At 40.2% G+C, this 23,873-nt stretch overlaps 1 protein-coding gene, 1 long non-coding RNA gene and 1 pseudogene across 2 annotated transcripts; all 3 read left to right on the top strand.

Moving 5' to 3' along the window:
• The first annotated feature begins 1,331 nt into the window (after positions 1 to 1,331).
• LOC132280039 (uncharacterized) lies at positions 1,332 to 2,419 on the top strand. The gene is made up of 2 exons (XR_009471439.1): positions 1,332 to 1,405; positions 2,226 to 2,419. It is a non-coding gene; the product is annotated as an uncharacterized LOC132280039 (long non-coding RNA).
• A 1,464-nt stretch (positions 2,420 to 3,883) lies between these two features.
• On the top strand, positions 3,884 to 8,621 carry LOC132278446 (DNA damage-binding protein cmr1-like; annotated as a pseudogene).
• A 12,161-nt stretch (positions 8,622 to 20,782) lies between these two features.
• Positions 20,783 to 22,374, top strand: LOC132278445 (uncharacterized). The gene is made up of 4 exons (XM_059780232.1): positions 20,783 to 20,913; positions 21,031 to 21,302; positions 21,392 to 21,603; positions 22,354 to 22,374. Exons 1-4 carry the CDS (start codon positions 20,783 to 20,785, stop codon positions 22,372 to 22,374), a joined length of 636 nt encoding a protein of 211 aa, XP_059636215.1.
• The last annotated feature ends 1,499 nt before the right edge of the window (positions 22,375 to 23,873 follow it).

Raw genomic sequence — 23,873 nt, 5'->3', positions numbered from 1 at the left:
ACCATTGTGTCAGATAGGGATGCTAAGTTCACTTCGAAGTTCTGGGAAGGACTTCAAGCAGCGTTTGGTTCAGCGTTGCATCTTAGTACGACATTCCATCCACAGACAGACGGTCAGTCAGAGCGTGCTATCCAGATTTTGGAGGATATGCTTCGGGCATGTGTACTTGATTTGGGAGGTAGTTGGGAGGATCACCTTCCACTTATTGAGTTTGCCTACAACAACAGTTATCAGGCGAGCATCCAGATGGCTCCATTTGAGGCGTTGTATGGTAGACCTTGTAGTTCTCCTGTTTGTTGGACTGAGGTAGGCGAGACAACCGCCTTAGGACCCGACATTGTACTCGAGACTACTAAGAAGATTAAGTTGATAAGACAGAGGTTACTTACAGCTCAGAGCCGACAGAAGAGCTATGCAGATAAGTGGAGACGACCGTTATCCTTTGAGGTGGGAGACCACGTTTTTCTACGGGTTTCTCCACGGAAGGGGTTGATGAGATTTGGGAAGAGTGGCAAGTTATCGCCACGATTTATTGGACCATTCGAGATTTTGGATCGGGTAGGAGAGGTTGCCTACAGACTTGCTTTACCACCACAGATGGACAGAGTTCACAATGTCTTTCATGTATCGATGTCACGAAAGTACGAGCCGGATCCATCTCACATTTTGAGTTGGGTTGATGAGGATGTTTCCTACGAGGAAGGACCAGTTCAGATCCTTGACACTCAGCAGAAGGTGTTGAGGAACAAGACGATACCAATGGTGAAAGTCCTTTGGAGACACCACGGAGTCGAGGAGGCTACTTGGGAGCTCGAACAGGAGGTTCGGTCCAAGTACCCAGCGTTGTTTTCTTCCTCAGGTATGTCTTGATTTCGGGGACGAAATCCTTATAAGTTGGGGAGATTGTGATAATTCTAATTTTCAGCATTTTAGAATTTTCTGAAAATTCGTTAATGCAAGGGCATTTTCGTCTTTTCACTTTACCATTCGGGTTTGTGGTTGGGTCCAGTTACATTTCCTACATTTTAATTTATGTGGTGATGTAGCATTTGTATGGTGCAATTGTGTATTTGTGGTGTAATTAGAGACAAAAAAATAAAAAGAAAAGGAAAATAATTTCAAGTGGGGCCCACCACTAACTTATTTGGCCAAGAAATCTTCTTTTCTTTCTCTTTCCCGTATGCTCTCTCTCCCTCTCGGTTCCTTCTCTTTTTCTTTCATTTTGGAGACAAAAACTTTGAGGTTTGATTACTCAATCATCTTTCATCGGATTTAGGAACCGTTTGAGGCGAAACGAAGCTTGTAGCGAGCTTTACGCGTCCATACTATCAATTTCCATATTTGAGTCTTCCTTGGAGCTCGAATTTGGAGGACCTATTCTAGGGATTTCGGCTTGGATTGTGAGGTAGGGACATCTTAAGCCATGGAATCTTGCTCTATAATGAATCATGCTCCTCTATGTTTGGTATAGCATGTTTAATTGTTGTTGATTTTGATTAAAATGATTTAATTGACAACATGCTAGTTATGTAAATGTGTATAACATGGTTGAATGAAAAGTATGTCTATGTGATGGTTGTTTATATTTTTTTTTGAGGTTACTAACATGCTATAATGATGCCATGAGAACATGCTTATTTATTATTATGCTAAGTTCCCATTTGTCATTATATTGAGATCATGACATGAGCCTACATCTCATTGGGTTGCATGAAAAAGGGAAGTGGTTGTCTTGAAATGAAAATGGGGATTTGGGAATGAATGTTTTGGAAAAAAAAAATTGGTTTTGACAAACCCGGTCGCTGCGGGGTTACCAACGGGCCGGAGGTTAATGTAGCCTAGAGAGGACTAGGGAGAGTACCCTAGCGTGGTTGAGCTATTCGGGCCCCTCGACGGCGCCACGGGGTCACCAAGGGCCTAGGGACGGTAGCCAATCCTCATTTCGTCGCGGCGGGGTTACCAAAGGGGGTTACATTAACTTTGAACGTGATGGTTTTGAGAATGAAAACGGGGAGTGACTTTAGCATGCATTGCATCTCACTCCATTTGCATTTGTGTGTGATTGAATTTGACTTGTACTTGTAATTATTCTTCCCCTTCAACGCATGTCCCCAATCTCCCATTGGCCTATGCTTTATTTGGATTCACTAGGACACAAGAATTGTGTCTTAAGTGTCACCTGCTGAGCTATATGCTCACCCCTATATCTATATATATTTTTTCAGGTCTTGGAAAGGAACTGGTGGATGACAACCCACCTCAAGCTTGAACGGCGTTAGAAGTCCACTTTTGTATCTTTGTATATTCCCCATTATTTTGTAAAACACTAGAAGTGCAAAGATGTATAATTATTTTGTGGAACTTTGTCATGTAATATAACTAAAGTATTGATGATGTTTTGGATGGGGATTTGATAGTATGCAACTTGTTGATGAATGGATGGATAATCCTAGTTTGAAGCATTGTCTAGATTAGTTGGTTGTATCATTATCTTTTGTTGCCGTGAATTTGAAATTTGAGCCATGACAGGTTAAAAATGCAATTAAACAGGTTGTGATAGGCCTATTTTTAGGGGAGGTTATGCCGAATTTTTTATTTATTTAAAAAGTATTAGTTTTGAGTCGTTCATCTCAACATTGAAGTGATTTAATCCAAAAAAAGAGAAACAAAACCGTCATCTAATGGATTCAGCTTAGCATATCAATTCTAGTTGTATACTAAAAATCATTTTTATTTTTCAATATTACCGGTTTAAAATTGAGTATAATGGAAGTTAATTAACTGGGATATGCTAGCACAGAGTCAAAGAACTAGCACATAAATATTGAAGTCGCTATATAAATATTTTTTTTGAGTTCATAATGGAGATATACACACACAATTCGAACTTTTTGTCTTATTTACAAAAATTTGAACTTGATAAAGCTAAATTTATATAATTACATACATAAAATAACGATTCAACATGCAAAAAAAACTTCACGCATCAATTTTTATATTTAATGGGACTTGAGCTTCAGATTTATTACTTTACAACATAGAGTAGCTCTCAGTGTCTCACCTTTCAAAATACAAGGTCTAGAGTTAAAATCCCCATATGATGAAATTGTTGTGTGAGTTTATCCTTGTCAAGGTAAAAAAAAAACAGAAAAAAACTATATAATTCCCTTCCCGACATATATATACACAAATAGGTGTGGGCCAGGCTTTACATCTGTTCAACTCCAAATAATTTTGGACAGCCCAATCCAATACAATCTTCAAGGCTTTCCTTTGCTTCGTCCCCATATAATTTTGGAGAGTCCAACCCAGTGCAATTTTCCCAATAAATCTCATTCCCGCCAATTTTCCAACCCAGTACGCACAATTAAAACTAGAAAAAGCACTTCTCACTCGGTCACTTCTTTGTCCGGATCCCAAAATTTTGTGAGGGGGTTATCTTTAAATTTGTAGGGCAAATTTTATATAGTAGATCTATTTTTCTAATTTTAATAAAATTTTCTTTATAAATTTCAAAAAATTTAAAGTATAAAATGCAAAAAAAAAAAAAAAAAAAAAAAATTCATTAGTGGCAAATTATAATTTTAATAAGAACTTCATAAATTCTTAAATATTTGAAGTGTAAAATGAAAAAAAAAAAAAAATTGAGCGGAACAAATTGTAATTTTAGTGATGATATATCTTCATAAATTCTAAAAAAAATAAAATATAAAAATTCAACTGGGGCCGTGCCCCCACTCGTCCCATGTTGGATCCATGCCTCTCTGCAACTGTGTTTCTGTCATGGCGCCTTAAAAACTCAGCGAATTCGAGCGTAAAAGACTGGAGAATATCAAGTGTAATGGTGAAATAATCGCTTGTCTCAAGATCCATTCCAGAGTCAATGTACTCTCCGCTGCAACAAAGCGCCAAAGGTCTCTATATTTTCCTTTTATAAATGAAAATAGATTTGCATATATATATATATATATATATATATATATATATGTTTCAATATCATTTAATTTTTCTATATGGCAGAGTACAAAGCAAATCTTACATATATATATATTTAATATGGCAGAGTACAAAGCAAATCTTACAAAGTTAGCCCCGAGAAGAAACCGAAAACTGAAACCCCAATTGTGATTCGGAGGTCCCTTCGGACCGAGGAATGCCGCCAAATTCCTCAACTGCTAAGAAGTCGTACAAAGCAAAGGGCTCATCGAAGCAATTGAGGTGTTTCTAAGAAGTCCCATTTATGTTATAGTGCTTGTTCGGTCAAAGGGATTGATGAGGGTTCTAGTGATTTGATTGTGGAATTGCCTGAAAATAAGAAATTAGGTCACCCAATTAGGGTTAGTGGTTCTCTTAACCTGGAGTCACTGAAATTAGAAGAGTAGAGTATAGCACGGGTTGTGCCTGGGCGAATATCCTCTGTTCGGTTCTTTCCGCCGGCTGATATGAAAATGGTTGTTGTGGGTGACAGTTTTGGGGATGTTGGACTTTTGGAATTTTTTTTTTTTTTTTTTTTTTTTTGGAATTTTGGACTTTGGAATGTTGATGCTAGAGAGGAGGATGGAGATTGGAGATGGGATTTATCTGTACAGCCCTCATTGCGCATCAGTTTCAGGGATTGCAATTCAACAGTTTTCAGTGTCAAGTACTATTTTTTGCATTTCTGCTTGGAATTTAGAGTTTAAGGTCTACAACTTGTTTGTCTAATTTGAAGTCTAACATCTTATGCTTTTGTCTTGGGCTGCCCTAAAAAAATTTTGATTGGACTTTGGACTTGCGACATTTTAAACGTATAAAAATTATCAACAGCTATTACTCATCATGCATAAAATTTTCTATTTTCTGATATTCTGTAGCGATTCATATACTTTATCGGACCTTGAGCTTCCATAAAATATTTAATGTGGAATTATTTGATTTCTGATTATAGATAATAGGAAATCAGAAAAAGATTTTATAACTGAGGAATCTTGCCGATTTGGAAGACTGAACTTCTCCAAGCCACATTATACTGATTCCTCAGTTAAACTATCACTGGTACAGAAAATATAAGAAATTCAAAAGCTATCACTTGTTAAGTTGTTGTGCCGAAAAATTTGCCATCATTTCCCATTTGTTAATGTTCTGAGGTCACACGTACGCTTCCAGGATGCTGAACTACCACAAAATTTTATAAATTTTGTATTAGCATTAGAATTGAAAATGTTTAAAAACTCCTTATGCATGAAACTTTTCCTTTATGTCTCATTTCGCTGGTGTTATGATTTCAGCTGCACAAATCAGGACGCATGGGTTGTTAGATTTCATATGTTCCTTGCCTCCAGGTCTTACATCTCTTTTTGTGTGAATTTGCAGTACTTTGATAAAGCTGTATGAATATAAAATAAGGATTGAGGAGGTACTCATCAGTGGGTGTTCCGACAACCAAATGTCAGTGACCCATTTGAAAATTTTGTTTTGGATGTATATGGAAGTACTATCATGACCTATTTGAAAGCCCACCCAAGCCATTCTACCCAAAAAATGAAAAAGAAAATGGAAGAAGAAAAGTTCTATTATTCATTACAAATAAGATTAGATATTTGCAAATATCATCAAGATTTTTTAATTTTAACTTTTTAAAAAAATATCCTCTGCATTAACTATAATGGCAGTACGCGACTTCAATTTGCTTCTGCATTCCTGTACTTATTTTCTGATAATTACTCAATACAATTTAAGTTTATTACTAATATTGGTTATGGTGGACTGGTTTTCTTATATTGTATGCTTAGTCATGCTTGTGAATGTGTTTGCAGATGTTTACTTCATGCTATGATGGATTTATTCAATTGATGGACATTGAGAAGAAGAAATTTGATCAGGTACTGTGTATTCCAGTGATTATGGCATATTTTCTATTTCTCACCAGCCGAATGACGTGAATTCCTTATATTTTGGTGAGGGTGAGGATTATGGAGGACTCGGTATTTGGGATGCAAGAGCAGGAAAATCTTTAACCTTGTGGATTTTGCATGAAAATAAGATCAACACAATAGATTTTAAACCAGAAAACACTAACATTATGGCTACAAGTTCTGCAGATAGGACTGCCTGCATTTGGGACTTGAGAAATATTGATGCAGATAAGCCAAAACCTTTGAAGACAGTTTTCCATAAAAGGGCTGTGAAATCTGCTTACTTTTCACCTTTTGGAAGTTGTCTTGCAATAGCAAGGTGCGTAACGCTATATGAATCACATCGATAAATGTAGAACATTGGTGAAAATTGAGGAAAAAAGAATGCATGCTGAAATACCAGCTCTTTGTACATCCAAAATAAACTCAAACATGGTAATGCTTCTTTAAGATGCTATACTAAATGCACAAAGAATTTGCTCGGAGTGAAACTGAAGTATGATTCCACTAGTTGACCTTGGAAGTTTTTGTATTGCAAGTATAGTATCACAAAATCTGAAGTAAGACTGATGAAACTATAACTGATGTATTCATGCTATAAAACTTTACAGCCATATCTTTGACGACATTGAAGCACTTTTCTTCTAACTTCATTCATTTTCTCTTGATTTAAAATTAATTTGTTGTTCTTTAATCCAAAATATCTATATGAGGTATTAGCTTCTTGTGAGGGAATTTTATATGGATCTTCTGCCTTTTGAGCATGAACATAGTAGAATTATCAATTCCATTTTAGCATAGATTATGTTGCTTATGCCAGCAAAACTCTGTCACTCCATAAAAGTAAATAGAAAAATAAATGAAAGGGCTAAAGTAACTTGTGATTCTAAATGGCATTTTTATTGTTTCACTCGTGGTTACATTTAATGTTTCAATCACTTTGTGCAGTTTTGATGGCAAAGTTGGTTTACTAAGTGGAGCTAATTATGATATATCTATGATATATCATCATAACCAGACAGGCAGATGGATCTCTTCATTCAGGTATTGCTTTTCGTGGAAATGTTTATTTGACTATTTTTTTGGTTGAAACAATATGCTTGATGTACTTTGATAAAACTGATTAGTTTTTTCCATTAATCTTTGGTGAACTTGTCTTCCTTATCTAGGATGGTTTTTGATCTTTTTTGACACGATTAATTCACAGAAGATAAACTTATGCTAATAATCTTTATATTTAACTTACATCCTATTTTGACAAACGCAACGAACCCAAGTTGAACCAAGAATCACGATAGAAAAGTAAACACGCCACACAAAGAACACAAAGATTTATACGTGGTTCGGCAACAATCTACATCCACGGTTGGGATCCGGCGAAAGTTTTCACTGTGTAAAATCGGAGATTACAAGTTTCCAGCCCCTCACTCTATTTCTGTATGAATTTCAAAGTCTCTCTCTTACGCCACTCCAAACCCTAAGCGCCCTTATATATTGGGCTACAAGAGACTAATTAAGATCCACGACCCATGAGCAAAAAACGGGTTAAAAATTTTTCTCAGGGGCAAGCCCCCAAAGTTGCGACTCGGCACCAAATTCAGGCCACAATATCACAAATCTCCACCCTGGCTCGAATTATGCCAAGCTCCACAATCTCCAGTTACTCCTTTCGCGGCCTCCATATGCCCGTAAGGGCCTCAGCAACTGCAAGTACCATTCAAGTCCAAGCAGTGTCTGAACTTGAGTGTAGGAATGACCTTAGTCATCATATCTGCCGGATTCTCTGCTATCCCAATCTTCCTCACTGCAATAGCACGCTGTGCAACCACATCTCTGATGAAGTGAAACCTGACATCAATGTGCTTGGTTGACTTTTTCCTTTGCAGGTAGCGTACAGAAACAGATTTATGTAAGTTTATGGTGTCTCCCTGGTGTTAGTGTTTTCTTCTTGATGATTCAGAAGATATTCAAATCTATTTTACAAGATTTGCATGTTTGTTCAATTGTGGTCTTTGGTGATCCTAATGCTGCGATTGTTTGAATTTTCAATTTAACAGAATATGCTTGGAAATGTGTGTACTTTTAGTTTTGGCCCTTCTATCATGGGGCCTTTATGATGAACCTGATAGCATTGCTTTAAAATGAGTAGAAGCTTTGTTCATGGGGAACATTAAAGAAGAACTTTGGTGTTGTCTGTTCTGTGGTTCTTGTCAGCTCTATTGTCAAGACTACTTGGATTGATAAGCTGATGGACAAGTATTTTTTTATCTCATGCTGCACATTGCCATTTTGTCAATAAATTAGTATTCAACCATAAATTGGGTAATGCTTATAAGACGAAAACAGACTATTAACAGGCTGATATTTATTTCTTCTTCTTCTTCTTCTTTTTCCACATTTGCTCTTGGACAGTGGAGCAATATGGGGTTGGGATGATTCATTTATCTACGTTGGCAAATATGAAAAGAGGAGTTGATGTTATCTCTGTAGCTCAGAGAAATATTGTCACTACTTTAGAGAGCCCACACGCTTCTGCAATTCAATCCCGTTTTGATGCTCATCTTTACAAAGTTGCAGGGGCCACAAGTTCCGGTCAAGTTTATGTGTGGAGTTCAAGCTAAGAAAATAGCTTCTCTCTGCACCTCAGTTTTTGTATATGATCAAATTGTCTGGTTCAGCCACAATTACATCATGTTGTTTTACCTTTGGTCAGTTTCATGTAAATTTTGTCCAGTGAGACTACTTTTGTTATTGGTTGAACCATTATCGGATGCTTAGGTTCTTTAGTACACTATTATTTTAATGTTACAAATTTGATCCCAAAGATGACATGGCATTCCCGCTCACCCAATATAAATCAGTAGCCCTACGCTTATTTATTTATTTTTTTCTCCTCAATTGCAAGACTTGAAGAAGACTCTCAATACAAGATTAAGTTCATGTAACCCTTGATTTTTTATACTTAAAAGGAGATAGAAAGTTAGAAGCAAGTTGACCAAAAATAATAATAATAAAATAAAATTGACCAAACTGGAAGAATTCAATTGGAAAAAAAACTGCAACACGAAAATTATAATTAACCAACAAATGTGGCAGTGAACTGAAATAGTTCTCTTTATCAGAGATTAGAAAAACTAAAAAGAAAATTTTTTGTTTGGTTGACAATTTCCTAAACACCTTATATGAAAAAGAGCTACAAAGTTGCACCAATTTCAGAAACACTCTTTCTAATTATGTGAAAATAGTTCTCTATTTCAGAGAATAGAACCAAACAAGGCCAAAGTTTTTAAATTACAGCATGTCACATAGTTTTGGAAAAGTTCAGTTGAATTCAGCGCAACCTCGGCTGGTGTTGATTCTTCATATTGATGATATTTCAAATGTAAGTTGCTTGGAAATATTGAACTAGAGATATTTTGCACTATATTGCACAAAAGCTTATTAATAAGAAATATTTTGCACTATATTGCACAAAAGCTTATAAATAAGTTATGTTCACTTAATTTTCTTTTGAGTAAAACATGGAATGGGGTTAGAACATTCAATTTTTAACTTTACAAGGTAAATGAGATATTACTTGATTATATAGAAGTGGAATGTCATTCCACCCATTCTTTTATTTGGAAAGAAAATAACTCACTCAGGTCATTCACTAAAAATAAAAAAATAACAAAATTTATTCCACCATGAACATTTCCAAGTAAATTTTTATTTTTATGTTTTTTTAAAAACATGTTCCCAAACAACCCTAATATTCCAAATCCAAAAATTGCATTCCACCACCACACCGCCCCCATTGTCACCATCACCACGGCCTTCCACTACCACCTTCCATGTCCACATATACTACTGTTGCCTCCTCCACCGCCTTCCATCACCACTACCACCGCGACTTCCATCACCACCACTGTGGAGGGAAAAAAACTCCCTCCAATAAGAAGCGTACACGTCATCACTACACATATCTACATTACAAGGGCATATAAGGCCCATCATGCTCAAGCCCAAATTGAGTGTATTTTTAGCCCAAGACCATTGTTATTTGTTTTCCAACCTCCATCAAGGCCGAATCAAGAGGTCATCAGCCCAACTTGTTAATATTTAATATCCGGTCCGTTACTCAAGCCCAGCCGGATCAAAGTATGTTCGGCCCAGTTATCCAAGAATGCACAAGTCTTACCAGTTGAAGGATTTACCGTAGAAGGAAAATTCTGAGATAGGAAGTTCTGTACAAGGCAAGTTCTATGTATGGAAAATTAGACAATGGAAAGAACTCTATTAGTAAAGAATGTTTATATAGAAAGAATTGGAGGACAAGCAAAGCGAGTCCTACCATAATTTTACAATCTTTTGTATATAAATAGAGGTTTAGACCTCCAATAAAGGGATCAAGCAATTCTACGCTTCGACATATATTATTCTTATTTATTTTTACTATTGACTGAGTGAGTTGTGTTATTTTTCTTAATCATTATTGGTTGAGCGAAATTATGCACCTACACTTTGGCGCCGTCTGTGGGAATCGTATAAAAATATACTCCCACTTGTTCTTCAAATCAAATCCTTAGTCGTATCTGGAATGTCAAACGGAGAGTCAGCAATGAATCAACAGATAGAATTGATGCAAAAGATGCGAGAGGAGTTCTTGAACCAATTTGAGACACTCCGGCAAGCAAACGATACGAGTGTCGCCCAGATAGCTGCGCTTCAACAGCAAACTCATACGCTGTACACGGCAATGGCCAGGCTAACGCCACAACCACCACCAGGCGATGCTGCAGCACCACCCCCCACCCAGAATTTACCTCCAGTTCACGAGCCTCCGGCCAACGGGACACCACCTAACGGGGCTCGACCTAATGAGGTTCAGCAAAAGCAAGGGACGAGGTCCGAGACGGTTGCTTCGGATAATCTCCCATGTCGCACACAGGACGAACAGGCCGAGTCCAGCCATAGGCTTACGGTATGGTCCAATGGCGTTCCAGATGGCGCACGCGTACAAGATGCCTTCGACGAAAAGAAGCTATTAAGAGTTCAGACACCAGCCGAGATGGCTAGAGAGCACAAGAACTCCTTGGTCAAGACCCTCTTTACTGACGATGTGTACTTTGTGGAGAGACCAAAGAAGTTCACTATGCCATCCTTCACCCAGTTCGATGGGGCAGGAGACCTCTCTCGGCATCTCGATCATTATGCGCAAAAAATGGCACTGGACGATCATAACGATCCGTAGATGTGTAAGGTTTTTCCTACTAGTTTAACCGGAGCAGCGTTAGAATGGTTCAGGAATAGGCCACACAAGTCTATCCCTGATTATGAGACCTTGTGCACTATGTTCTTAGCCCAGTATTGCGAAAATAAGAAGCAGAAGAAAAGTATCGCCAGCCTTTTCACCATAAGGCAAAGGAAGGGAGAAACTTTGCAAGATTTCTTATCCAGGTTTAACATGGAAGCCTCGGAAATAGCAGATTGCCACCCTGCCACGGCAATCAAAACATTTAAGTTGGCAATGATCCAGGGAACCAAGTTTCACACATCCTTGATCAAATATTCCCCCCCGGATATGCAGACTTTGAACGCTAGGGCACAAATCTACATTCGGTTGGAGGAAAACGTAGCCCACCGTGCACAGCACGCTACCCTCGTCACAGTGGAAAACAAGTCTCGAGAGAAAGCTGCAAGCACAAGGATGCAGAAGGTTCCTCATACCGCCACACAAGTTACCCAAGCGCCTGAGAAGAGGCGACGGACAGAGGACAGGCTTACCCCTCTCCGTACTACTTTAGCGCGCCTATTCCAAGAGAATAAGACGAGGTTCGCAACTCCTCAGCCCATGAAACAACCCTTGGAGCAGAGGGACAAAAGCAAACATTGTGCCTACCATAGAGACTATGGGCATACCACCAATGACTGCAAATCCCTTCAGCGACAGGTAGAAAGCATGATAGCGAGAGGAGAGTTGGTGGAGTATCTCGCCACGAAAGAGTACGTAAAACCTCGGGAGGTTAACCCTCGACGGGTAGAGGGCGGTCAGGTAAAGGTCATCCATGCCATACACGGAAGCTCAGAGGATGATGAAGAGTCTGAAGAGTTGTACAGATCCAGGCTGAGAGAGGCTCATAAGTTACGAAGATTGTCTTCGGTAAACACGGTTGCACCAGGCAGCATCAACATTGGATTCGGTAACAATGATCTGTCTAGAGTCCAACGCCCGCATGAGGACCTCTTGGTCATTAGCCTCCTAGTAGCGAATTATATGATCAGAAGGGTGGTGATAGATCCGGGAAGTAGCGCCAACATCATTACAAAAGGCCAACTTCCAGCCCCCTAATGGGGTTTGATGGTACTAAGGTGAATCCGCTTGGGGTGATCGATCTATCCGTTACTGCAGCAAAGAGGACTCTGAAGGAGAACTTTGTCGTGACAGAGATTCATCCATCTTATAACCTCATTATGGGGAGAGGTTGGATCCATCGTATGAACGGAGTCCCCTCTACCCTTCATCAAGTAATGAGGTGTTTATCCCCAGATGGCAGGGAGGTCATCGACCTCTGGGGAGACCAGGTTGCTGCAAAAGAATGTTACATGTTAACGCTATATGAAGCAAAGAAGGCGTCGAAATCACCTCAGTCAGAGGCGAATCCCAAAGACGCAATCAAATAGCAGTTACAGTATCCTCTGCCCAAGTATCTCAAGGCAGTGGAAGAAGCCGAGGCTGAAGCACCTACCGAGGAGTCCCTCGAAGCTATAGAGGTAGTCCTCGGAGACCCTCAGAAGGTCACCTACATTGGCTCATCTTGCACAGCCGAAGAGAAGGAAGCATTGATCAGGGTCATTCGGTGCAATTCGGATGTCTTTGCCTGGGATCACTCGAACATGGTGGGGATCGATCCTACGGTCTCATGCCATAGTTTAAGGGTTAACCCAGAATTCAGGCCAGTCAAGTAGAGGCACCGACAGTTCGCACCTGAACGGAATCGCATAATAGCCGAGGAAGTAAATAAACTATTACAAGCAGGATTCATTCGAGAGGTGCAATACCCACAATGGCTCTCAAATGTAGTAGTCGTTCAAAAGAAGAATGGGAAATGGAGGGTATGCGTAAATTATACCAACCTTAACAAAGCTTGCCCAAAAGATAGCTTTCCTCTGCCCAAGATTGATCAAATGGTGGATGCTACGACAGGTTATGAGAGGCTTACATTCCTCGATGCATACTCCGGCTATAATCAGATTCCCATGAATCCTGAAGATGAGGAGAAAACCGCTTTCATCACAGAGACGGGCACTTACTGCTACAGAGTGATGCCCTTCGGTCTAAAAAATGCCGGAGCCACCTACCAGCGACTTGTCAATAAAATTTTCAATAATCTACTGGGGAATACAGTTGAAGCCTATATCGATGACATGGTGGTCAAAAGTATACGGAAAGAGGATCACCCGAAGCACCTCCAGGAGGTCTTTGATACTCTTAAGAGGTACAATATGAAGCTGAACCCCACCAAGTGCTCCTTCGCAGTCTCTTCAGGACAGTTCCTCAGGCACATTGTAAATAAAAGAGGAATAGAATTAAGCCCAGCTCAGGCAAAGGCACTCATACAGAACCAAGAGCCAAAAACCTGCAGGGAAGTGCAAGTTCTAACCGGCCAAATTGCGGCTCTCAGCCGGTTCATATCCCGATTATCTGATAAGTATAAACCTTTCTTTGATGCTATTCGATCCAAAAACAAAGATATGTGGGGACCTCAGCAGTAGGAAGCTCTCAATCAATTGAAAAGCTACATGACAAAACCCCCAATCCTTTCTGCTCTAACGCCCGGAGACACTCTCATCCTGTACTTGGCAGTATCAGCTGTAGCAACAAGCGCAGTGTTGATCAAAGAAGGAGGCAAGGTTCAGCACCCAATCTTTTACACAAGCAAAACGATGACGGATGCCGAGACACGGTACAGCAAGACGGAAAAGGTAATCCTGGCATTAATTTATGCCAAGAGGAAACTTCGACATTACTTCGAATCTCACAGCATAGTGGTACTTACAAATCACCCTATACGGGCTATCCTAGCTAAACTAGACTTGTCTGGTCGAATTACAAAATGGGCTATTGAACTTAGCTCTTTTGATATCACCTATGCACCAAAGGTATCTCACAAGGGGCAGTCAGTAGCGGATTTCCTACTGGAGTATGAAGATCAATCTGAGGAGCCGACACTTCAAAAGCCGTACTGGGAGTTACAGGTTGATGGCTCTTCCAACCAGAAAAGGGCAGGGCCCGGGATTGACATCACAACACCCAAGGGTACCAAGCTGCAGCAGTCAATTTGGCTAGATTTCCCAGCTACTAATAACGAGGCCGAGTATGAGGCGTTGTTTACCGAACTTTGGCTAGCTAAACAGCTACAGGTACGGTGCTTAAAAGTTTTTAGTGACTCACAACTTGTGATCAATCAAGTGACAGGGCACTATTATCCCAAGGAGGAACGTATGAAGTCATACAAAGATGCTGTAGAGAATGCCATCCGGGAGTTCGATCAAATCGAATTCCATCAGATACCACAAGATGAAAATGCCGAAGCAGATCGATTGGCCGCAGCCGCATCATCTTCAGACGAATAGTTGATTCGGCTTGTTCCAATCGATGTCCTCGAAGAACCTATCATTAATACCCGGCAAGAGGTGATGGTGATCCCGAAAGTTCCACGCGAACCATGCTGGATTGATCCAATCGAGGCCTACCTCAAGGAGGGAGTTCTCCCAAATCAAAAAGCTGAGGCAAGGAAGCTTAGGCTTACTGCGGCTAAATACTCAATCATCAATAACCAGTTATACCGAAGGTCATTCTCCGGTCCTTATCTCAAGTGTTTAACCCCTACTAAGGCTCTCACAATTCTAAAACAAATTCATGAAGGAGATTGTGAAAATCACTCGGGAGGAAGATCCCTTGCACACTAAATTCTAACCCAAGGCTATTTTTGGCCATACTTGGCTCGGAATGCCGAAGAATACTCAAGAAGATGTGACAAGTGTCAGCGCCATGGTCCAATAAAGCATCAACCTGCCGAAGGTTTGCACGCCATGGCTAATCCATGGCAGTTCGCCCAATGGGGGATTGATGTAGTAGGACCGTTACCCAAAACCGTGGAAAAAAAGGAGCATGTGCTTCTGGCTACGGATTACTTCACCAAGTGGGTGGAAGCTGAAGCCTTCTCTAGCGTCACCCACGAAGAAGTAAAGCATTTCATTTTGAGCAACATTATTTGCCGGTTTGGGGTACCAAAAGTCATCGTAATGGACAATGGTAAGAACCTCGATAACAGAAGTACAAGAAAGTTCTTTAACGAACATGGAATCCTGCAAAAATTGGCTGCAGTTAGTCATCCACAAAGCAATAGGCAAGCTGAAATAACTAATCGCACGATATTTGGGTGCTTAAAGAAGAAATTGGAGAAATTGAAGACAAAATGGTACGAGAATCTCTCTCAAGTGCTCTGGGCCTATCGAACCACTCCAAGACGACCCACGGGAGAAAGCCCATTTGCTATGGCATATGGATCCGAAGCTGTCATTCCTACCGAGTCCATAATCCCAACCCTTCGGACATCCTTGGTATTGGAAGGGAACAATGAGCAACAACTCGAACATAGCCTTGATCTTGTGAACGAAAGGAGAGATGCAGCAGTAATTCGGCTCGCGGCATACCAACAGCAGGTGTGTAATAGTTATAACAAACGCGTCAGATTCAGGAGCTTTGTGGTAGGCGATTGGGTTTTGAAGCAAGAGACAGCTCATGTAAAGAAGCTGGAACCTAATTGGACCGGACCCTACAGGGTTACCGAAGTAGTAGGGAAAGGAGCATATCGTTTGGCCGAAGCTGGCGGACGTCCCATTGCGCGTCCTTGGAACGCAATACACCTTAAAAGGTATTTCCATTAGTTAAGTTTGTCAATTTTGCTACAAATTCTTCACAAATAAGGCTGAGTATGTCCACAGTCAGCCAAACTTTTCTTTATTTTGCTTCTATATTCAGTACAACTCTACTCTATTTATTTCTTTCTATAAAAATGGGGGCCATACTACTCTATGATTATGCAACTTTTATGCATGCGTCGCATTAGGCAATTTTTATGCATGCCAAGTCGCACTATGCAATTTTTATGCAATTAGAAGCAAGCTGCTAAAAAGTATTCGTCACAATGATTTTTAAGAAAAAAACACATGAGTTATGGCCTATGGTTAAAACTTTCTATCCCACATCGACAAAAAAGTATGTGCTACATTCTGTTATATATGGGAATATTCAAATAGTTAATTACGGTGTAAGGAGGGCCCACTGGTATTTTAGGCTGTCAAGCTCGATACCAGAGGCATTCCTTACACCGACCTTTTTGACAAAATTTAGTCTATATCCCACATCGGATAGAAATAGAAAAGAAATGCGGTTCATATATGCGTGGTCCATTACATTTGGTTGCCAAGAAGGGAGTATCAGTGGAGGAGGAAAGTCTCCAAAGTCAACAAATAGGAAACTTCACAGCCACTGTTACTCACTTTCTTGGCCTCTTATCATTTTTGAATCCTCGGCCTTATGATAAGTTGTTTGAGAAAAAATATAAACAAACTTCCCCTCAGTCTCAGCGCCGGGGAGTAGTTTATTCGCCTCGGACCCTAAGTGTCCGGCTCGGCAAAACCTCCCCTCAAGCTCAGCGCCGGGGAGTAATTCATTTAACCTCCCCTCAGGCTCAGCGCCGGGGAGTAGTTCATTTGCCTCGAACCCTAGATGTCCGGCTCCGCAAAAATCTCGCCTCGGACCCTAAGTGTTCGGCTCGGCAAAAATCTCGCCTCGGACCCTAAGTGTCCGGCTCGGCAAAACCTCCCCTCAGGCTCCGCGCCAGGGAGTATTTAATTCGCCTCAGATCCTAAGTGTCCGAGATAGCTTCGGACCTTAAGTGTCCTATTCAGCACTATTCCTCTACGACTCAGTGCCGAGGAACAATTCGCCTCGGATCCTAAGTGTCCGAGATAGCTTCGGACCCTAAGTGTCCTATTCAGTAATATTCCTCCACGACTCAGTGCCGAGGAATAATTCACCTCGGATCCTAAGTGTCCGAGACAGCTTCGGACCCTAAGTGTCCTATTCAGCAATATTCCTCCACACTCAGTGCCGAGGAACAATTCGATTCAGACCTCTGGTGGCCGAATCAGAACTTTTTCCTCCGGATTCTAAGTGTTTAATACCCTGTGGATGTGGATATATCATAAGTTCATCATGATCCACCCCACATCAGGAACACACGAGAAAGAAAGAGTATGTATATGTCTACTGCAGGCAAGTCAAAGGCAAGAAGAGTTCACTTAACAGTTAGATCATTGTCCATATGAATCATCCTGAGATATCAATTAAACTGTTAAAAGGATCTCCTTCTTCCCACCATCCTTGCTTTTTCTCGGATAGCATAAATCCGAAGCATAAAGACAATGTGTTTTGTTTGTCATAAAAACATTACCAGTCAGAAAAGTATGAACAATATCAAAAGCCTACAGCAAAAACAAATCAGGTATTGAAAGTCTAAAACAAAAATTATATTTATTATCCCAAACATACTGTCAATAAAAACGAAATACATGGTTCTACTTCCTCTTCGGATCGAAGGGAGTAGATTCAAAAGCATCCACTACAGTAGGACTTGGGGTAGGAGGAATTGAAGCCGCAGGGGCAGAAAAGCTAGGAGTACCCTTCAGGTGCGCCTTCACCATCTTGGCAAAGCGGATTTTAGCTTCCAAAGCTTGTGGCCCTTCATCATATAGGAAGTGCACCCCCACCTGCTTGTCAAAAGCGTCCGGATCCATTGTCCTAGGGCCTGAGCCCTGATTATAGCCAGACCGGAATGCTTTAGCACTAGCCAGGTGTGCCAGACAAGAGTAACGCCCCTGCATTTGCTTCCCCGCCTTGAAGCAAGTAGTAAGAGCCTCGGTCAGGCGTTGAATTTCGGCCTGAAGAGAATCCACCTTAGCCTCAGAGGCAACCAACTGCCTCTTATACACATCCTTGGCTTCAGTAGCTATCTTCAGATTGGTAGAGGCAGTGGTGGCTCTCTTCTCTGCATTGTCAAGATCCTTCTCCAGCTTCTTGATGGAGAGGGATTGGGCTTCAGTAGTGGCGCAGAGGGCCATGGTGTGGTATAGACTCTGTATAACAGAAGAACAAATATGAGCATAAATGGAAACATGAGTAAACAAGAGTAACATAATTCTGAATGAGCAATACGAACCTCTATGGCCCGGACCGGGGCAGAGGGGAGTAGTTATTCCAACCCCATCTGGCTGATGGCTTCCTTGTCCTTTGGGAGCCACATCCCTCGGGCCACAGCCAGTGCAGCTGAAGGGTCTGTGATCATAGAATCCCCCGAATGCAGGACTGACTTGTCAGCCCTGGTGAAGGAAGGAGTCCAAGGAGCCCCAGTTTCAGCCAGAACAAATGCCCTGACTTCATCTTCAGGTTCAGCCTCTCCAGCCTTTTTCCTTCTACTTTTAGAAGGGACCTTGCCCTTGCCAGATGATGGGGGGTTGAGGCGAGATTTCTTCATTGGTGGTTCCTCAGCCTCCACCTCACCCTCGGTAGACCTAATAACGACCAAGGGTTGGGCATCTTCGGCTTTCTTTTTTAAAGCCTCAGCCCTCCGTATCTCCTCCTCAGTCATGGGGAAACTATCAAAGGATGGTAGAGACAGATCCATGAGGTCTGCAGCAACAGCACTGGAGGCAATATCCTCGAGGTTTGAAGAATTTAGCAGGTTCTCGATAGGCGAGGGGTCACTCCAGACTCGTTCCTCAAGAAAAGAAAGTCTGTTCCTTGCTGCGGAGGACGGGAATGTAGCTGAAAAAACACCAAGAAACTCATAAGTACGGCGAAACATTAAGACTTGGCAAGGAAAACAGCCAGAACACTTGGTATGAAGGGAGGTTAAGTATTCTATACCTAATTTCCCGAACTTGCGCAGGATGGGGAGCGTAATTGATTGGGGCACGAATCATTTTCCTTTAACTATAACCATCCTTTCTTTCCATTTCTTCTCGGATGAAGGAAGGTTCGTGCATATCCTTTGATGAAAGGGAGAGGTAAAAACGAAGTGACCAGGTTCGGTCCCATGCTTAGATATATTATAAGTAAGCAGAAGGTCGGCAAAGGTCAAATCCAGAGCCTCTAATTTCCGGCGCACCAACAGTGCCGAAAGGATGCGAAAGAAATTAGAATTTACCTGAAGGGGGGCAAGACCTAACTTGTTGAAAACTAAATGAAAGAAGGGGTGAAGAGGGAACCGGAGGGCGCTAAGATGCCCTACTGAAAGAAGCAACTCATTCTCTTCAATTCCCTCGCCGGAGGTAAAATCGGCACCCTCGGGATATTCTACAATTTCTACTCCCTCAGGAATATCAAATTCTTCCATTACCGAAGCAATAGAGAACTTGATGCGGCGAATAGAGATGATTGCTTTCCTCTCTTCATGAGTAAGAACATTATCAGAGCCTGAGGTGGATGTCTCGGCCAGAAGGGGGGAAGTACCTAATTGATTCAACGAAAGACGATCTGTAGAAACCCTAGGAGGGGGAACCCTAATGCGAACAGGGGAAGATGAAGGTGTGGATTCAGAATCCCCAATGTCTATACGTTCGGGAGTAGATGAAGTACTCATAATGAAAGATTGAAGAGAAAGATGCGAAAAAAAACTAACTTGACAAGGCGATGGAATGAAGAACGCAGGAGTGCAGCTAGGGCGAATGTAACTCTTGCAGAATCTTGTACGACGGAGTAATAATGAAAGTCCTCGAACCGTCTCTGAAGCAAAGTAAAAAATCGGTTTCAATTCCCTCTTTAATGGGAGCCGTCACTCAATTAAAAATGAAATTTGGGGCAAAGTGTGGAGGGAAAAAAACTCCCTCCAATAAGAAGCGTACACGTCATCACTACACATATCTACATTCCAAGGACATATAAGGCCCGTCATGCTCAAACCCAAATTGAGTGTATTTTTAGCCCAAGACCATTGTTATTTGTCTTCCAACCTCCATCAAGGCCGAATCAAGAGGTCATCAGCCCAACTTGTTAATATTTAACATCCGGTCCGTTACTCAAGCCCAGCCGGATCAAAGTATGTTCGGCCCAGTTATCCAAGAATGCACAAGTCCTACCAGTTGAATGATTTACCGTAGAAGGAAAATTTTGAGATAGGAAGTTCTGTACAAGGCAAGTTCTATGTATGGAAAATTAGACAATGGAAAGAACTCTATTAGTAAAGAATGTTTATATAGAAAGAATTGGAGGACAAGCATCGCGAGTTCTACCATAATTTTACAATCTTTTGTATATAAATAGAGGTTTAGACCTCCAATAAAGGGATCAAGCAATTCTACGCTTCGACATATATTATTCTTATTTATTTTTACTATTGACTGAGTGAGTTGTGTTATTTTTCTTAATCATTATTGGTTGAGCGAAATTCTGCACCTACAACCACCATTGCAGCCTTCTACCCCTACCCCATTTCTTAAATTTTTTTATTTTTAATTTAGTTTATTTGTTGCTCGGGCATTTAAAAAAATTCAATTTAAAACTCATATCATTTCAAATTTTAAATTAGTCCAATGGGCCAAGCTTTACTTCTCTTCAAACTCCATACAATTTTAGACAGCCCAACCCAGTGCAATTTTCCAAGGCTTTCCTTCATCTCCATATAATTTTGGAGAATTGTCCAAATATGAACGGTCAGGATCATTCCACGTAGTTTCCCACATTTCTTTCCCGCCAATTTCCTTTTTGCTGCATAGGTCTAAAATTATACGCCCAATAAATATCAACTGTGTGTCTCTCTCTGTGCAACTGTGTATCTCTCATGGCGCCTAAAAAACTCAGCGAATACGAGCGTAAAAGACTGGAGAATATCAAGCGTAATGGTGAAATGATCACTTGTCTCAAGATCCATTCCAGAGTCGATGAACTCTCCGCTGCAACAAAGCGCCAAAGGTCTCTCTATATTTTCTTTTTTAAAGAATATATATATGTATATAGGTATGTCTATAAGTATGTTTCTTTATCAATTAACGTCACTCTATGTGTATATATATATGGTTAATATGGCAGAGTACAAAACAAATCTTACAAAGTTAGCCCCAAGAAGAAATCGAAAACTGAAACCCCAATTGTGATTCGGAGGTCCCTTCGGACCCGACTGGTGCCGTCAGATTCACCAAATTTTAAGAAGTTGCCTCATGAATTGGGTCCTCTCCGTATGAGAGATGCGTATAGGGGTGCCAGCACTGATCGAAGGCTCATCGAAACAATTTTAGGTGTTTCAAAGAAATCCCATTTATCTTATAGTGGTAGTTCAGTCAAAGGGATTGATAAGGGTTCTAGTAATTTGGATCACCTGAAAATGAGAATTTAGGATACCCAAATAGGAGGGTAAGTGGTTCTATTGATCTGGAATCACTGGATTTGGAAGAAAAGAGTGCCAAGGTTGTGTCTGGGCGAATATTCTCTCTTCGGTTCTTTCCGTCTGCGGATATGAGAATGGTTGTTGTGGGGAACAGGTCTGGGGCGGTTGGACTTTGGAATGTGGATTCTGGAGAGGAGGATGGAGATGGGATTTATGTATACAACCCTCATTCCGGGCCAGTTGGAGGGATTGCAATTCAACCCTTTTTACTGTCAAAGGTACTATTCTTGTATTTCTGCTTGGAAGTTAAGAGTTTAAGTCTACAACTTGCTTGTCTAATTTGAAATCTAAAATCTTATGCTGTTGTCTTTGGCTGTCCTAAAATATTTTAGTTTGAACTTTGGACTTGTGACATATTACATGTATAAAAATTATCAGCAGCTATTACTCCTTATGCATGAATTTTTTTTTTCTTCTAATTTTTGATATTTTGCAGCCACCTATACTTTACTGGACCTTGAACTGCCATAAAATTTTTAATTGGAATTATTTGATTTCTGACTATAGAAATAGGAAATCAGCAAAAAGATTTAAGAACCAAGGAATCTTGCCGATTTGGAGGACTGAACTTCCCCAAGCCATGTGATGCTTTAATGTGTGTAATATCTTCCGAAGAATTCCTCAGTTGAAATATTCCTACTCTAGAAAATATAATAAAACCCATTAAAGGTATCACTTGCTAGGTTGTTATGCCTAAAAATTTGCCTTCATGTCTCATTTTTAATGTTCTTGGGTCTCATGTACACTTCCAGGATGCTGATCTACCACAAAATTTTATAAATTTTGAATTAGCATTAGAGTCGAAAATAAAAACCCAATAGATATAACTCCTTATGCATGAAACTTTTCCTTCATGTCTTGTTTTGCTGGTGTTATGATTTCACCTGAACGATTCGCTGACATGGGTTGTTAGATTTCATATGGTCCTTGCCTCCAGGTTTTACATCTCTTTCTGTGTGAATTTGCAGTACTTTGATAAAGTTGTATGAATATAAAATAAGTTTTGAGATTGTACTCATCAGTGGGCGTTCAGACAACCAAATGTCAGTGACCCATTTGAATTTTATGTAGAACTAATATCTTAACCCATTTGAAAGCCCACCGAATCCATTCTACCCCAAAAATGAAAAAGAAAAATGGAAGAAGAAGAGTTTTATTACTTATTGCAAATAGAATTAACTACTGGATCAGTGATACATCAAACATTGATGTAATGTCCCGAATTTTTTTCAGATTTTTTGGCGCTTTTTCCTCATTTTTGTATTTATTGTTTTTGTGTCTCGTTTTGTGTGTCACATGAGTTCCGAGGGCTCTTTTGAACATTTGTTCGAGTTTAGAACTCTTAGAAATATATTGCGACTCATTTCGTCATTTTTTAGTTTTCGGGTACCGTGTGGGATCGGGATGGGATTTCTGTGCTTGGGAATTTTCCCGATCTTCATTTCCATTTATTATTGCATAGTGGCATGTTATTGATATATATATATATGTTAGATATTTTTGTTCTAGTTTGTGAATGGTCTTGCATTGGAGGGCATATAAGTAACTTTGTAGCACATGGTGGGGCCACTTTGACTAAGGGGGGACTAAAAGAGGCCACAATCTGAATTTTCTCAATCTTTCATCATTTTCTTTTTCTTTTACATAGAACCCACTTCATAAACCCAATATTTGACCTAGTTCTAGGAAGATTTGAGCGAAACTGTACTTGAAGAAAGTATTCTACACATTAAGACCTTCATTTTGACACCAAATTTGGAGGCATTTGGAGAATTTCGAATTTGGGGAGAAAATTAGGGCTTGTTTGGCTTCCATTGAAGGTAGGGGTGTCTAACCCATCTTTCTTTGCCTTTCATTGAGTTTTATGATGTTAATTGCACGATTTAAGCATACTAAGTTGATTATGTAGTGTTATACATATAATAGGTTAAGGTTCTTTTAGAATATTATGTGTAACAACCTGAAAAGGTACCAAAATAATAATAAAAATCTATAAAAATTTTGGCATGACCTCCTCAGAAAATGTCCCTCAACAACCTGTTGAAATACAAAAAAATAAATACAGTGGCCTCACTGGGTCTTAAATTGAACTTATCCTGTCCCAACACACAATTCAGATATTATACTACATTCCCAAAATGGTTACATCAAATTACAGTCCATAAAATGTAGCTAGAATTAAAAGTCCATAGCTTACAACATTATACTAATTAAACTAAAGTGTCACAAGGTAATTAATATTACATTTACAAAATATTAGAGTCCAATACAAAAGATAACAAAATAGAATGGGTCTTCAAGCTCATCTAAACCTGTGGTGGACCGTCGTCCGCCACCTCCTTTCCATATCCTGAAAAAATATTAAAAATAAGGGGGTGGGCATAAGCTCAGTAGGAAGTGTCCAAGACACACTTCTTATATTCCCGTGAATTCATACAATGAATAGATAAAAAGTGAACGGGATCATGCCATCGGAAAACACCCATTC

The sequence above is a fragment of the Cornus florida genome, unplaced genomic scaffold, assembly GCF_030987335.1.
Source record: "Cornus florida cultivar Cherokee Brave unplaced genomic scaffold, ASM3098733v1 CherokeeBrave_3.0.0_Hap2_Chr10, whole genome shotgun sequence".
NCBI lineage: Eukaryota > Viridiplantae > Streptophyta > Magnoliopsida > Cornales > Cornaceae > Cornus > Cornus florida.
Note: the sequence above shows the minus strand (reverse complement) of the source record. Positions and strands in the feature narration are given on the sequence as shown.